Below are 16,215 nucleotides of genomic sequence, written 5' to 3' on the forward strand. Positions count from 1 at the left end.
GATGCACTCCCTATGTTCGTAAATATAAGACGTATTAGATATTTTAAAGTGAATTAGAGACACACCATAATAAGTGAGGAAATTTTGCCACAAGATACCGTTATTTTCTGGCTATCGCACTAAAGTTAGATTAGATACACACCAAAATAGATGAATCTACAAAATGCTAAAACATCTTATACTCCGTTCCACCAGAAGTGTCTCATCTTTATTAAAATTTGGATGTAGTCTCGAATGGAGTACGTTTTTTTTTTAAAAAAGCGCTCCACCGAATCGCAAAGTGCTCCAATGACTATGATTTTAGTAACATGTGCGGCTAGGTTAACATGGGTTATGATTTTAATAACATGTGCGGCTAGGTTAACATGGGTGCTAGGTTGTGACAATGTGTTGTAAAATAAGTGCATAATGGGTACAGATCCTGTCACATGCCGACTGTTGGCATGTTGCTCTGCACAGCTCGTCGTACATTTTATAACGGTTACACGTTTGATATCCTGTATAAAATGGTGCGGGCAGAGAAAGCCACATCGCCAAACGCGCGCGCACTAAGAAAGCAGGCCTGAGAGGCTCAGGCTCAGGCGCACGCGCGCGAAAGGAGCTCGAGACTTGTATTTCTTCTTGATGGGCGCGGGCGCGGGCACGGATGCAACCACGTTACATCACGCCCTGGTGAGCTCCCTGCAGCCGCAGGTGGCCGCCGTCTTCTTCGCCTCGGCCGCGTGCACGCTGGCCCTCGCCGTGCTCCTGGGATCCATGCGGCTGAGGCCGCCGTGGTGGTGCGCGTGCGCGGTCTGCGAGGCGTACCTCACGGCGTCTTGGACGGGCGAGTTCGACAACCTCTGCGACTGGTTCGCGCACCTGCTGCGCCGCGACCCCGGGCGCACCGTGCACGTGCACGTGCTCGGCAACGTCCTCACCGCCAACCCGGCCACCGTCGAGCACATGCTGCGCGGCCGCTTCGACAACTACCCCAAGGGCGCGCCCTTCTCCGCCATCCTCGCCGACTTCCTCGGCCGCGGCATATTCAACGTCGACGGCGACGCCTGGCTCTTCCAGCGCAAGCTCGCCGCGGCCGAGCTCGCCGCCCCGGCGATCCGCTCCTTCGCGGCCAGCGTCGTGGCCTCCGAGCTGAGGTGCCGCCTCATTCCTCTGCTCCACTCTGCCTCCGCCGCTGGCCAGAGCGGCGCCGAGAAGCTGCTCGACCTGCAGGACGTGTTCCGCCGCTTCGCCTTCGACTGCATATGCAGGATCTCCTTCGGCCTCGACCCGGGCTGCCTCGAGCTGTCCCTGCCGATGTCGGCGTTCGCGGACGCCTTCGACACGGCGTCCATGCTCTCGGCGCGCCGCGCCACGGCGCCCATGCACGTGTTCTGGAAGCTCAAGCGGTTGCTGAACATCGGGGACGAGCGGGAGCTCCGCGACGCGATCGGCCTCGTCGACGACCTCGCCGCCGAGGTCATCCGACAGCGCCGCAAGCTTGGCTCCGCCACCTCGGGCGACGACCTCCTGTCCCGCTTCATGGGGTCCATCAACGACGACAAGTACCTCCGCGACATCGTCGTGAGCTTCATGCTGGCCGGCCGCGATACCGTCGCCTCGGCCCTCACCGCCTTCTTCCTGCTCCTCTCGGACCACCCCCACGTCGCCGACGCGATCCGGGACGAGGTCTCCCGCGTGGCAGGAGACAGAGCCGACCAGCAACCCACGATCGCCGCCTCTGACGCGCTCAAGGACATGCACTACGTGCACGCGGCACTGCACGAGTGCATGCGGCTGTTCCCGCCGGTGCAGTTCGATTCCAAGTTCGCCGCGGGAGACGACACGCTCCCGGACGGCACGCCCGTGGCCAGGGGCACCCGTGTGACCTACCACGCGTACGCGATGGGGCGGATGGAGTCCGTGTGGGGCCCCGACTGTGCGGAGTTCCGTCCGGAGCGGTGGCTCAGCGGCGGCCGGTTCGTGCCGGAGAGCCCGTACCGTTACCCGGTGTTCCAGGGCGGCGTGCGCGTCTGCATTGGCAAGGAGCTGGCCATCATGGAGATGAAGGCCGCCATCGTCGCCGTCGTGCAGAGCTTCGACGTCGAGACGGTCGGCCGGACCTCGCGCCGGCCAAAGTTCGCGCCAGGGCTCACCGCCACGTTCGCCGGGGGAGTGCCGGTCAGAGTACACCGGCGTTCGCGCTGCCCGGCAGGCTAACATAATCAATCAGACGTCGCCGTCGACCACACGGGGGATCGATTCGTTTCCTCTTGCTTTGAGACCGCACATTGGGAGGGAGATCACGCGCACGCAAAGTTGCTGTAATCTACTCGAGACCAGCACCCAGTTCGGCGAGTGCGCTGGGTTCGTGGCGTCCACGCCCAACGTATCCACAGTAGAGTGGATTAGGCTAAGAGACTTTTTCCTCGGCTCCGACTACTTGCGATTTGGGCAGAGGGAGCAGCCGCCAGAAAATCTCCCAAACTTAATCCAACGCACAAGTTCGCTGTCATTCTTGCAAGAAAATTGCAGATTCCAAGATACAGAATAGATGTTCCTCTTCCGCGTAACCTTTTTCTTATGGGCAGCATCAATTATTTGCAAGGTGGTCGGCCATCGAATTGTTAGGAAATAATGTAACTTGTTGGATGCTGAAGAACATGCTTGTTTAGCAGAGTCATCAGATCATTCCGCGCGTTTATTGCCAGCGGAATAAACAGACTGCACAATAATTGTATAATCGGAGGTCTCTGTAAGTGCCATCACTTCAGTGCTCGTTTGATTCAAAGGAATGCCATACGAATTTTATAGAATTTTTGTTCTTAGAGATTTTTTCTACGTGCACTGTTGGAATCATTTGGAATGCATAAGAATTTTTCCTATGGACTTTCATCCACTCAAATCTCATATTACTCGTCTTTGTTTTTCAGTGAGTCAAATACTATTTGAAGAAATATCTCGTAAGTTTCGAATCTTATAGGATTCAACTGAACATAACGTTCTAATCCTGCAGTTTTTAGGGCCCTTTGATTCATATAATTTGCATATGATTTGTGTAGGATTGTTTTTCTTTACATCAAAAGAGATTTCATTCATGCACAAGCTTGTTAAAATCGTCACAGACAAAGGTGTTGATCTGGTTTGGTACACTCTAGATCCTATTGGAATTTTTTCTACACTAATTGTTTGATTCGTATGGACATATACTATAGGAATTAATCATATAGGAACAAAACATTAGGTCATACCTCATGAAAAATTCCTTTGATACAATCAAAGAGAACTCATCTTCCCATAGAATTTAACTAGATATCACATCTCAATCATGCACTTTACTATTTCTATGATTTTCCTATCCTACGAATCAAAGGAGCCCTAAAAATGCCGCTGAATCGTATTTTTTGAAAATCTAACCCTTTCACAAAGCTAATGCCTCTCGACGAAACTATTTCGGGGTCTGACCCCGGAGTTCGGCCCCAAAGAGAACGGAGCCGAATTTATGTAGGTCGGCGGTAATTAAACTTGACACAAAATTTTGTAAGTGCTTCGCACCAATGATATTGGACTGGTAAGGATGAAAATGGAAAGGAAAGTTTTCGATTTTTCGCGGAAATACGGAAACATAATGAAAATATGAAAATGGAAACAGAATTATTTTGTCGGAAACAAAAAAGCAAAAGCATAACAACGTTTTTCGACAAAACAAACACGGAAATGAAAATCCCATTTCCGCTTAATATGGAATTTTGGTTTTAGGTTTGAAGTGCATGCCAAATCCAACAAATCTATTGTGTGCCCTTGATATGTGCGAGGTTACCTCACTTGGTTAGGGAAGTGGATGTACAACCCAGCCACCTAAGTTCAAGTCCCCAGGGACGCGAATTTGGGTTCTTATTATTTAAAAACAAAATCACTATAGGGGCTTTCCCTACTGTATTCCTTTCAAAAAAAACTATCAAAGCTGCCCATCGCAAAACAAATAACCATGCAATCCCCTAATTTGTTCAAGGAAGCTTCCATGGTTTGACACTTTCCGTGTTCCCCGGTATATTGAGCAGTCCCGCTAAGGTCAAGGAGTAGGTTTGTCGGTTTCTTGTGTTGATAGGTTTTTTCTTCATTATTCAAGCAACTTCTTAGTTGCGGCAAACATCCGCTTTCCGCTTCGTGTTTGTTCCATATTTGGTCCGCGTCTATTTCCGACAATATCTGTTTTCAAATTTGTTTTGGGGGTTTATGTATTCATTTCCGTTTTCGCAAACAATATAAAAATAGATATAGCACCACTCAGTTATGTCTGTTTCTGCTCCATTTCACCCCTAGGCGTCAACCTGCGAGCTTGACTTTGCTTTCTGCGGCAGGAAATTTTGGCGCCAATCTACACAACTTTAGCTTCATCCTTATTGGTGCCGAACTTGGTGGTTAGATTCTGGAATAGTTTCGCTGAGGAATCAGATAAGACATTAATTTTGCTAAAAACTTAGATTTATAAAAAAATACTCTACATGCAAATCAAACAATGTCCTGACAGGGGAGCAATGCACATGTGCCGGGGCCTCGTGGGACTGCAACTGTTGGATCCTACCTTTCAAGTACCATGTACGAGACCATTCTTCCGGACGGTTGCCAACGAATAGGTGCTGTGCGATGGCCATGCATGTGCTGCAATTGTTTGGCAAATTCATTTATCCCGGTCCAGTGTGTTTGGTTGATCATTCAGGCGAGGTAGGGAGCACGTTTCCTGTGGTAGGGAATTCCAAACTACTACACTGTTCAGTAGGGAATTCCAAACTACTACACTGTTCAGTAGTATTCGTCATGTGTTCGGTACCACATCAATCCGCGTACGTACGCCCGTCCAGCTGCGGGGCATCGGTTGATTCGGCTACATGCTCGACTTGTACCTGCCAACCAATGTTCGAAATTGGGTGGAAACTCATATTCTTTTCATATAGGATAGAATTATCGTTTCGAAAAATATTAAATAGGAAAAAAGGCAAAGCCTATTCCATCGCTTGAATTATTTACTTTCCTCAATTTATTTCAGAGACACACCCAATTTCAGATTACATGTCCCCCCGTCGCTTTCTTTGCCAATCCTCTCCACCAAACACATAGTTTTCTTCCCCCCACCCTCCTACCTTAGCCTCTCGGAATTCTCTATCCACCTAGATCTAGTGAGTGTTGTTCAATAACTATTGCGAGCATGAACCAACCATCTTTTTTAGCATGGCATCTAGCCCACATATCATATGGGCTAGGGTTGCGCCATCTGGGAGCACCGTCAGGGTTGTTATGTTGCAACATTGTCCCGTGCTAGAATTATAATACATGTGGAAGAAGTGCCGCCAAGCTTGCCAAAGATATGATCTCATGGCTCACCTTGCATGGGCGCAAGAGGAGGTAGGATGATGTTGTCCTAGGGTTTATGTTTTTTACAAAGTTGAAAGTCGGTATACATTTAAGGTAAAGGTTGGGACCATGTTGTTTGAAAGTTCGATTTTGGTAGGTAGAGACTTGGTTCACCTTGTGTGACTCATGAGTTGTAAAACTTATATACTATATACTTTGGATTCTGAAACTTTGCAACAAGTGGTAGTGTGCATCAATTGACATAGAGGTCGGGGCTATGTTTCCATTTCGAAAAAAAGAGAAACTTAGGTTTTGTGGGTAATATATTGGGTTGGGTGTTTGACCTGGAGTGAAGAAAATTGCTTTTCGATCGGTAGACACATGACTTATGTATGGTAGGAATCTCATTTATTTCTAGTTGGTAATAGTTGAGATTTTCCTTTTGGATTAAATATGGCTAGCTAGAAAGTTGCATACTCGTGTTGTCAAAATATTTTTCTATCAAAAAAAATTATCTGGCTCTGGCAATGACAGCACTATCATGGGGCAGAAGTGCAGAAGTGCATGGGTGTGTACGAATGGGAGAGCTTCGACATGGGTTTGCCTTGGTTCCTGAGGTGAATGGTCATCCAATTCATGTTGTGATAACTCCCCTTTTGTGAACGAAATGGTTATTGTGAAAATCAATGGCCAGGGGCGAAGCAACCCTTAGGGCAAGGCAGGAAGGCTGCCCTACCTTGATTTTTTGGTGAATATATTTAGATTTACATGTTTTTTCTGAATATTTTGAGTGGTCGTGCATCGAAAACAGACTCCGTATGAGAAAGTCATGCTTGTTTTAGTGAACATTGTGTAAAATCAATTTCGAACTGGAAACATAAACTCATATTCTAGGTTCAATGTAAATATCAAATGATTCTATATTACTTTTTTTTCGAAATGGGAGATACCCGGCCTCTGCATCAGTTGATGCACATAGCCTTTTTCATTTATTTCAGCGTTTCAAAAATTCAAGAGTTTACAATTATGGATCAGATAAGGTTGAGACATGTATCAACCATCTAAAGATGAAAAGCAACATATAGCTATCCATTTTGCAATCTACTAATATGACGAATCCAGTAACCATAAGCTCCCGATGATCCACCGGGAGAAGATACGTCCATTGTTGTATCCAATGCACAACTCATCGGATAACCTGCAAGAAATTAGTTCCCTTTTGTTTGTTAAAAATACAATCATTTCTACTTGTCCACATGGACTAACATAAAGCTGATATACCAATCTGTATCCTAGCTTTATCATTCTTTTCTACCCGTTAAGCCAGTTACCAAACATATTAGTAATATTAGCTGGCCGGGGTATATTATAGGTTAAATAAATCATACGCCAAACGATTTTAGCAAAAGGACATGAAATAAATAAGTGTTGTACAGTCTCTAAAGAGTCACAAAAACAACACTTTTGACACCCATTCCAATTACGTTTGGCTAAATTATCTTTGGTGAGCAACACTTTGTTATTAAGGAACCACATGAAAATTTTAATTTGAGAGGAATTTTCAACTTCCATAAGTATTTACGTAAAAATCTAGTATGATCATTCATTAAGTCAAGGTACATAGATTTAACCGTGAAAATTCCCGAGTATATCATGAACCTTAGTATATGCAGGATAACTTTGTGACGTTCATTTTTTCAAACGTGTAGAATTGAAAATTTAGAGATTTCTTGATATTTGAAAGACACATCATGATTTCATCAAAGATATTATCACCTGATTGAGATGGTGAATTGGAAGGGTTTCTTGGCGACAAAGATCATTAAGACCTAGTTGCTCACGATGGATATTTAAAAGTTTTAATCGACAAAATTATTCTTTTTACAAAAAAAAGTAAAGCTTTGGCATTGAGGTGGCATTATTGTTATGTTTTTTGGGTTCTACGTATATCAAATATGTCTTTGTTTTATCGAACTAAGTTATTTCGTTAGAATCATATATGACGTTCATGTCTTACGACTATTTTGGTACTTGCATCATTTTTTTTTAGTTTGCCCTACCTCAATTTTTTCTATCCTTCGCCACTGTCAATGGCGAAACAACATTTACATACTTAGTAGTTACTAGTGCCTCCATCCCAAAGTTTAAGGTTCATATTATTTTAGAAAGTCAAACTATGTTAAGTTTGACTAAATTTTTACCAAAAATTATTAACATGTAAAATACAAAATCAATATTATTAGCTAGGATAAAATATATTTTCATATGATATCTACAAATTATCATATTTGTTGACATTTTAAAAGTTTGGTTAAGCTTTACTCGGTTTGACATTTTTTGTAAAGCCTTAAGATTTGGGATGAAGGTAACACTATGGACAAAGCAACACACAAAGAATCAAACTTATCGTTGAATTTTTTTCAGGAAAAAGTATGGTTACATGCGCGCAAAATTCACATACTTGAGTGTAAGAACATAAAGGGTCATACTTTTTTTAAGAAAACTTGTAAGTCGTTTCTAGCTATTTTTCTTGCGCACGTGTATTCCTGTATATTTGCCAAAACTTATGTTTATTAGGAAAATAGACTTTACTCAAATATGTAAAAGTCTGTTCTACACAACGTGGACAGTTACATTACGTGATAACATGACTACGACTCATGCAATTATATAATACAGCAATCAGTGTTAAGGTCGACACGTACAGGGCTACGTCTGAACGATGAGTTCAGTCTTACATATTTAAAAAGACACTCTCTCTCTAATCAGTTTTCAGAAAGATGGAATCTTTCTTAGATCCGCCAGTTTTGGTTAGTACTTCATCCAGGTCGAGAGTGCCACATTTGTTTACTCTGACGGCACAGTTGGACCGCCACTCGAAGTCTGGAACGGACAAAGCTACAGGTGTGCCACATGCGATCTTACACGAGCAAATGTACGTACTCCGTAGAATAGAAGGTGATTAACAATAACTAAACACAGCGCATGCTCCTTATACAAAAGATTCGCCATCTTCTCTTAAAGAAATATTCCTGGTTTTTAAAGAGTTTCCGGTGCAAGCTACCACGCGCACGCACGAAAAAAAACTTAGAGCATCCCAGCCTCTCTCAAATCGATGTTCAAAGAGGTTTAGGACGCGCCGGCGCACAGCCGTGGCTCTAAGTTGATTTTATATCTGTCACAACCTACAACTCATCTAGCGTCTTCGAGCTGGCCCCGACCCATAGGGGGCAGCTGGGGATGCCGGACATGAGCCACGATCGAAGACATATAGGATACATAAGTAACATTAATTGTCCCATTTCAACCGCCACATCGCCTCCTTTCCTCCTCGAGGCCGCTCATGCCCGTGGAACTTTCACCGTCGTCGCTGCCTATTCTGATGTTGGTTGTCGATGAGCCACCTCGCCTACACCGACTGCCCCTCCCTTGTCGCCTCTTTCGCCGCTTCGTCGTCCATCCTCCACGCAGAAGGTGCAGCAATCTCGCGTGCCCGTCTTGCTCGCAAGGTGTTCATCCATATGCCTATGGCGGATTTTTCCGCTCGGCTATCGTTCAATGCAGTTCATTGATTCCTTGTGTTTTTATCTATATAATATTGATATCGACAACAATATGATGATGCATCTGGTCATGGAGGACAAAGCCAATGCCAACGTCGATGAAGAGGAACACCTCATGATTCTTGGGCTCTTCTACAATTACAAGAGGACGAGGACGCTGCTCCCAAATGTGGAGGTTCAAAGTGTGTGATAAAGTAGAAGCCAAGGCATAGAATGGTGGGTTATTGGGATGCTCTACACCGACTATTACGCTGAACAATCTACATATACCCCCAAAAAGATTTATGTCGGCGATTTAGGATGAACATGGAGTTGTTCATGACGATACTACATGGTATGACAATGTTCGGCAACGACTTCATGATGATGAAAGACACGGTTGGAACATGTGGCTTATATTCAATTCAAAATGCACTGCCGTGAGGATGCTTGCATATGGAGTTGTTCGAGATATAAAAGATAAGTACCTACACATATCTGAGTCCACAACTAAGAAATCAATGTACATATTTTGCAGGGGAGTGATGCATGTATGCATACATGAACTTTGTAGTTTATTGATACATATTTCCACATATTTGCATCTTATGTAATGTCATATCCATGTTTATATTGATTTGAGGGATTTACCAATGATCCGCTTATTTTGATTATAACTCTGCAGAACAAGAATTTATTGTTTTGTACATTTTTAACTTTCAAGGAATTACGTCGACCTCATCGTGGTCACTACGATGACGAGGAAGACGAGGGCGACAGTCCCGCTGAGGAAGTGGCGGTGAAGCAGGAGGTGCTGGTGATTGATAACCCCCAAATGCAGGGGATCATTGTGGTACAATTCAATGTGGAAGTGGGGTATCGATCTGCAGGAGCAAGAAGGAAAAGCTAATAACCCTTACAACTAAATTGTCACAAGTTTTAGTTGATTATGCCCTAAACAATTTAATTGAGTTGTGGAGGTTGATTTGATGCGAGAAAATAAAGCGCAGCAAAAAAATAACAATGTAAAGTGTCCCAATCCTCTTCACACAAGAGGACAAGACAAAGATTTTCTCTTATAGAAACAATGTACATGGGTTCATGGGTTCACTCAATCCTCCCTCTCAATCTATGGTGGTGATCATGTTAGTCATATTTTAATGCAGCATGGTCATGTTTTAATGGTAATACTTATGATGACTACATGTCCAAGAAGACATAGGTGAAAGAAGTAATCCTTTGTGTTGTCGTTGTCACCCCAGCAGTGGTTATTGTCACACCCACGCATCATATTTCTCTGTTTTTACCCTCAGATAAAGGATGTTGTACTGCAAAGTTTGTGTCACTCAATGCATATGCCATCTGTCCCTTGGCCATCCAATACCTATATACATCATACTACTTTATGGTAAACACTTTTATACATGGATGCAATGAATTATGTGTTGTGTGAAACAAATCACATCTCTACCATCTACCTACATTTGGTGATGTCTAGCACCTCATGACAAGATAAACAAATCATTAAGAATATAAATCATAACATGTATCATAGAAGCATTTCCAAAGTATGAAAAATCATAAGATTTCCAACACAATCTTAGATGCATAAAAAATATCATCTTACACCGAAAACCAAAACTGATCCCGGGTGCATATGCACCCGGTATGTATAAAACATATTTAAAAAACATAAAAAATTTAGGAAAAAAATTTAGCAAGTAGAGGGACATGTTCTATGTGTCCACGTAAAGTTTCACATAAAACCGACAATTTTTATACCCTGTGTAAAAAAGACAAATAATGCATCGAGAAATAGACTATTTTAGCACCAAAAATTTGTCTTTTTTGCACAGGGTACAAAACATCTTGATTTTTGCTGAGACAACTTTGTGAGCATGTAACATGTCAAGGTATACATGCGGCATTTTTATTTATATTTTTTTGACATTTGTAAATATATTTAATATGTATTTCAAATAAAGGGTGCATATGCACCCGGGTGCAGAAACACCCTGTCCCATCTTACACCATAATATCCACCACAAGAATTACATAGATAGATCCATAGACATACAAGGCACATCATACATAGAGAGATATATTGGATCAAGTTACCACCACCAAACCTAATGTCCAGGGGGTGGACTAATCCCCTCTCATCATGGAGGTAGATGAGGAGGCTTTGGTGAAGGGGAGAGGCAACCGGATGCGATTCCGGCAGCGGTTGCCCCTCCAATCTTCCTCCGGCGGTGGCCAGCAGACTCTTTGTTTATGTGTTTTGATCTCCGCCTCCGTAGCCTCGACGAAACCCTGGGGGTCATATATATAGTGGTGTTTAGGTCAAAACAATTCGGTGAGTGTTGGATTGAAGCGAATCGGATGAACGACGGCGTAACGGAGGTAGGTGGCGCACCCAGAGGGGGAGGGCTCGCCACTGGGTCCCATTTGTATATTGTTGACCTCCTGGTGGACCACTTCAGCTCATTTTGTTCGTCTCGAAATTTCCGAAGTGTGGCCCCTGAGCTTGCCTTTTTTGGAGTCTCATAGCTTCTGGAAAGTCAAAAACACTAAAAAAAAAGAGGCATTTTCTGCTAAGAATTAGAACCGAAGGAGAGGGGATTATTTAGAAAATCCCCTAAAACATCATAAAACATGTAAATATCATCATATATGTTGCAAATATGTGGGAATTCATTGTAATAAAGGACAAAGTTCATGTATGCATTTTACATGCACCAGTGATGTCGGGCTACTACAAGGACGCAGCTTGCCCCCCTGCATTTTGGAGTATTTTTACTCTATTATTTTATATAGATGTCCTTGTGTAGCAATATGATTTTTTGCATTTTATGGCGCTTTCGCACACCTTTTATGCTTGTTTACGCAGGATCTCTAAATACTAAGGCAATGGTGAAATATCAATAAAAGTATCATTTTATGGTATTTTGACGTGATAAAAACCATCTAAGAACTTAACCATGTGTCTGGGTCAAAGGGGAATACGAGGACGACATCAGAGTGTTTAGCAGGCACCGGTACGGGAGGACTGTTGTGGATATACTTCATAGGTATACCATCGACATGGTCCGATTCCGGCAAGCCCGGGTGGCTCACAGATGGTGGTGATGGCTTATGGCCCACCGGGCAGCCCAGTTGCTGTTGATCCTAAAGGATGAAGTCCAGCCCAGGATAGGGAAGCCGGATCCCAACCGACCATCGGAGGAAGTCGGATCCGTGAAGGTCCATGTGGAACCCGGATCCATGGAGGCCCAGGAATAACCTGGATCCATGGAGGCCCATGTGAAACCCGGATCCATGGAGGCCCAGGAGTAACCCGGATCCATGGAGGCCCATGTGGAACCCGGATCCAGTACGACGTAGGGAGGAAGGCGGATCCTTGACGTACACGGCAAGACATTGTACCGTAGTTAGGCTATCTGTAATCCGGCTAGGACTCTCCATGTAAACCCTAGATCCGTGCGCCTTTATAAGCCGGATCCTGGGAGCCCTAGAGGCACAACCACAACTCATTGTAACAACGCGAAAGCGCCGGATAATTCCGGACAAGCAGCAGTAGGCCTCGTCATCGTGCAGGTGTTCCGAAGCTGGGTAACTCGCGTACCACCGTCCCGTGTGCACTCCGCCCTATGGCCCCTACTTCTTCTCCCCTCGTGAGGATCCCTCCTCCGAGGTACCGTCGATGAGGCAACGGCGGTTGGCGCCCACCGTGGGGCTGCGGCGTCTGGAGGCCGGAACCGGGAGGGTTCCGCCATGGGAAGCTACGACGACACGATCGCGGTGGGGCGTGTTCTCTACGCCGGAAATTTTCTGATCGTCCCTCCGGACGAGTGCTGGATTCCGGCTAAAAACCGACCCCATCAAGCTCTCCATCATCCCGATTGGCGGCATACACGTCTTCATCGGCGAAACCGTCAATTCCGACGGAAACGCACTGGTAAGTACTGCAGCTACGACCGCCACTGAGCTGGACGAAGCTGCAAAGATTCGATCTGAGTTGCTGGACCTTCCTAAGGAAGACTCCGCCTTAGATCTGAAAATTTCAAATTCTGGTTTTGGTAGTCGGATCCATACCTATATTTTGGTAGCCGGATCCATACCTATTTTTGGTTGCCGGATCCGTGCCTACGGTTTTGGTAGTCGGATCCGCACCTATATTTTTGTAGCCGGATCCATACCAAAATTTTGGTAGGTGGATCCGCACCTAAATTTTTGGAAGTCGGATCTACACCTAAATTTTGGTAGGTGGATCCGCACCGACAAGACCACTGCGACAATCAATCTCGCACCGGCTCGACGGAACGCCAAAGAAAAACCGCCACGACCGACGTTGACTCCGCCCCAAACAGCTAAGTTCTTATTTATATTTAAAATTTTAATATTTTATGATCATGAGATTATGATTGGTTCACTCATATCCTGAGTCTTTTACCGCTTTCACTGTTGGTCATATCTTTCCCACGATTTGCCTCGCGCTCGTGAAAAACTTTGTACTGTTTTTGCCGCTTAAGGCTCCGATGCACGCTGCAAAAATTTCCGCCTTCGGGCGTTAGCTTGAGTTTTCGGCCTACACGTTTTCTGTTGTTTATATGTGGATTCCTTAGTAGTGACATTTCGGTACTTAAAGCCGGCCTCCGTTTCGAGGTTCTTGATTGTTTCGCTATTAAGCGCTATCGCCTCAGCGGATGTTCGTGTTTAAAGTTCGCCGTCTCGCGAAAAGTCAAGCATATAAATCAGAAGAACGGATAAACCAGCACTTGCTTAAAACATATAAATTACATTAACTGTTCAAGATAGTCGAGTTTTTTCCACCTTGACAGTTTTATGTTGTTCAACTGCTGCATAGTTTCAGCTTTAAAACATTTGTTCAAAGGCCGTTTTTGTTCCACCTTACATTTGTTCATTGAACATGATCAAAGAAACAATTTAATGCAAATATGTTTTTTTTTGTGTTTATATATCAGGTACATGATGTTTGGACCTTCAACAGTCCTCGAACTAAGGTGTTTTCAAAGCGGACCTAGCAATCGCGAGAAGCCCAGGGGAAGCTAGCCGGATCCATATGAGATAAGGTTAGGCGGATCCGTAGCATGCACAGCTGGAAAAGCAACTTGAGTCTTGATTCCGCTATGCTTAGCCGGAACCAACCCTCGGGGGCTGCGATTTTGATCTTAAGTGAAAAGTGTGTTTCCTTTCGAGTATTAGTGCTGGAAATTTCCGCCTAGATGCTTGGGATTTACGCTATTCCTTGGTCACATATAAAGATAAAGCTACTCTAAGAGCTCCAAGCCGGATTTTCAAGTAAATTCACCTTGGCGCTCGGGGGCTACATCGATGAAGTTCTCTTTGGAGCAACTAACCGAAAAATTTCCACCTTGACGCTTGGGGGCTAAGTTTCGAGCATCGAGTCTTCTTGGAGCAAGCCGACTCAACGCTCGGGGGCTACATACATATGGTTATGTCAAGAAAAATTTCAAAGATGGCGAAAATCTGGCTAACTAGTCGGATCCGCACCTAATTTTTGGTAGCCGGATCCGCACCTAATTTTTGGTAGTCGAATCCGCACCTCAATTTTTGGTAGCCGGATCCGCACCTATATATATTTGGTAGCCGGATCCGCAACTATTTTTTGGTAGCCGGATCCGCACCTAATTTTTGGTAGTCGGATCCGCACCTCAGTTTTTGGTAGCCGGATCCGCACCTTATTTTTGGTAGTCGGATCCGCACCTCAGTTTTTGGTAGCCGGATCCGCACCTAATTTTTGGTAGTCGGATCCGCACCTCAATTTTTGGTAGCCGGATCCGCACCTAATTTTTGGGTAGTCGGATCCACACCTATATTTTGGCTAGTCAGATCCGAACCTACATTTGGCTAGTCGGATCCATACCGAAGATTACGTTGGATGGTGTCTCCGAAGAATCTGACCATTAGATCATGAAGTTTCCGACCAATACTTGGTTGGAGATATGAAGTTTGGAGTCCTTCAAGATTCTCTATTATTCGTTCCAACCAAAGGATGAAGACATGCGCAAGCCGAGCTGGATGGAAGAACGGTGAATCTTGGAGAACTCCGGGGCTACTGTTGTGGATATACTTCATAGGTATACCATCGACATGGTCCGATTCCGGCAAGCCCGGGTGGCTCACGGATGGTGGTGATGGCTTATGGCCCACCGGGCAGCCCGATTGCTCGTTGATCCTAAAGGATGAAGTCCAGCCCGGGATAGGGAAGCCGGATCCCAACCGACCATCGGAGGAAGTCGGATCCGTGAAGGTCCATGTGGAACCCGGATCCATGGAGGCCCGGGAGTAACCCGGATCCATGGAGGCCCATGTGGAACCCGGATCCATGGAGGCCCGAGAGTAACCCGGATCCATGGAGGCCCATGTGGAACCCGGATCCAGATACGACGTAGGGAGGAAGGCAGATCCTTGACGTACACGGCAAGACATTGTACCGTAGTTAGGCGACCTGTAATCCGACTAGGACTCTCCATGTAAACCCTAGATCCGTGCGCCTTTATAAGCCGGATCCTGGGAGCCCTAGAGGCACAACCACAACTCATTGTAACAACGCGAAAGCGCCCGGATAATTCCGGACAAGCAGCAGTAGGCCCCGTCATCGTGCAGGTGTTCCGAAGCTGGGTAACTCGCGTACCACCGTCCCGTGTGCACTCCGCCCTATGGCCCCTACTTCTTCTCCCCCTCGTGAGGATCCCTCCTCCGAGGTACCGTCGATTAGGCAACGACAAGGACCCTGCCCATAGGCAGCACCAGGAGCACCGCCTCGTCAAATACTTTCATCTCGCGCAGACGGGAGGGAGATCTGAGATACACAGCCACCAGAAACACCACCTCTGGAATAGATCTGGAGGAGAAACTTGGGAGAAGACATCATCCGGGTTGCTACACGGATCATCGGAGGACAAGGCATCATCCCCTTCAAGATCAACCACGACATCTCCATCACCATCACCAATCCCGTTCTCCTTCAACCGTAGTTGTGATCTTGTTTGCTATTGTGGAATTGTATTCGAATTCATACCATTTCTTCCATTACATCCATAAGAATATGATGATGCTCTTGATTGTTTCCATGTGTAAGTAGTTTATGTCGTTCTTGGGGAGATGGAGAAACCCTAGCATGAATATGAGATGAATCAAAGATGATCTATGGTTTTAATGTATTAGTGTGTGTTAATTCTCTCTCTTGATATTATATGAAGTGCACCATGTAATATTTGCCTTAGGGACTAGAGAGAGAACTAGCCTTTGAAGTATGATAGAGTGTATGGCAAGAAGTAACATTACCTTGTAGGCA

General features: G+C 45.1%; 1 protein-coding gene across 1 annotated transcript; it reads left to right on the plus strand.

Moving 5' to 3' along the window:
* Positions 1-549: 549 nt before the first annotated feature.
* Positions 550-2,792, plus strand: LOC124650290 (cytochrome P450 94C1-like). Its single transcript, XM_047189836.1, has one exon. The coding sequence runs from the start codon at positions 625-627 to the stop codon at positions 2,197-2,199; it is 1,575 nt and encodes a 524-aa protein (XP_047045792.1). The 5' UTR covers positions 550-624; the 3' UTR covers positions 2,200-2,792.
* The last annotated feature ends 13,423 nt before the right edge of the window (positions 2,793-16,215 follow it).

Source organism: Lolium rigidum, chromosome 4 (assembly GCF_022539505.1).
Source record: "Lolium rigidum isolate FL_2022 chromosome 4, APGP_CSIRO_Lrig_0.1, whole genome shotgun sequence".
Classification (NCBI taxonomy): domain Eukaryota; kingdom Viridiplantae; phylum Streptophyta; class Magnoliopsida; order Poales; family Poaceae; genus Lolium; species Lolium rigidum.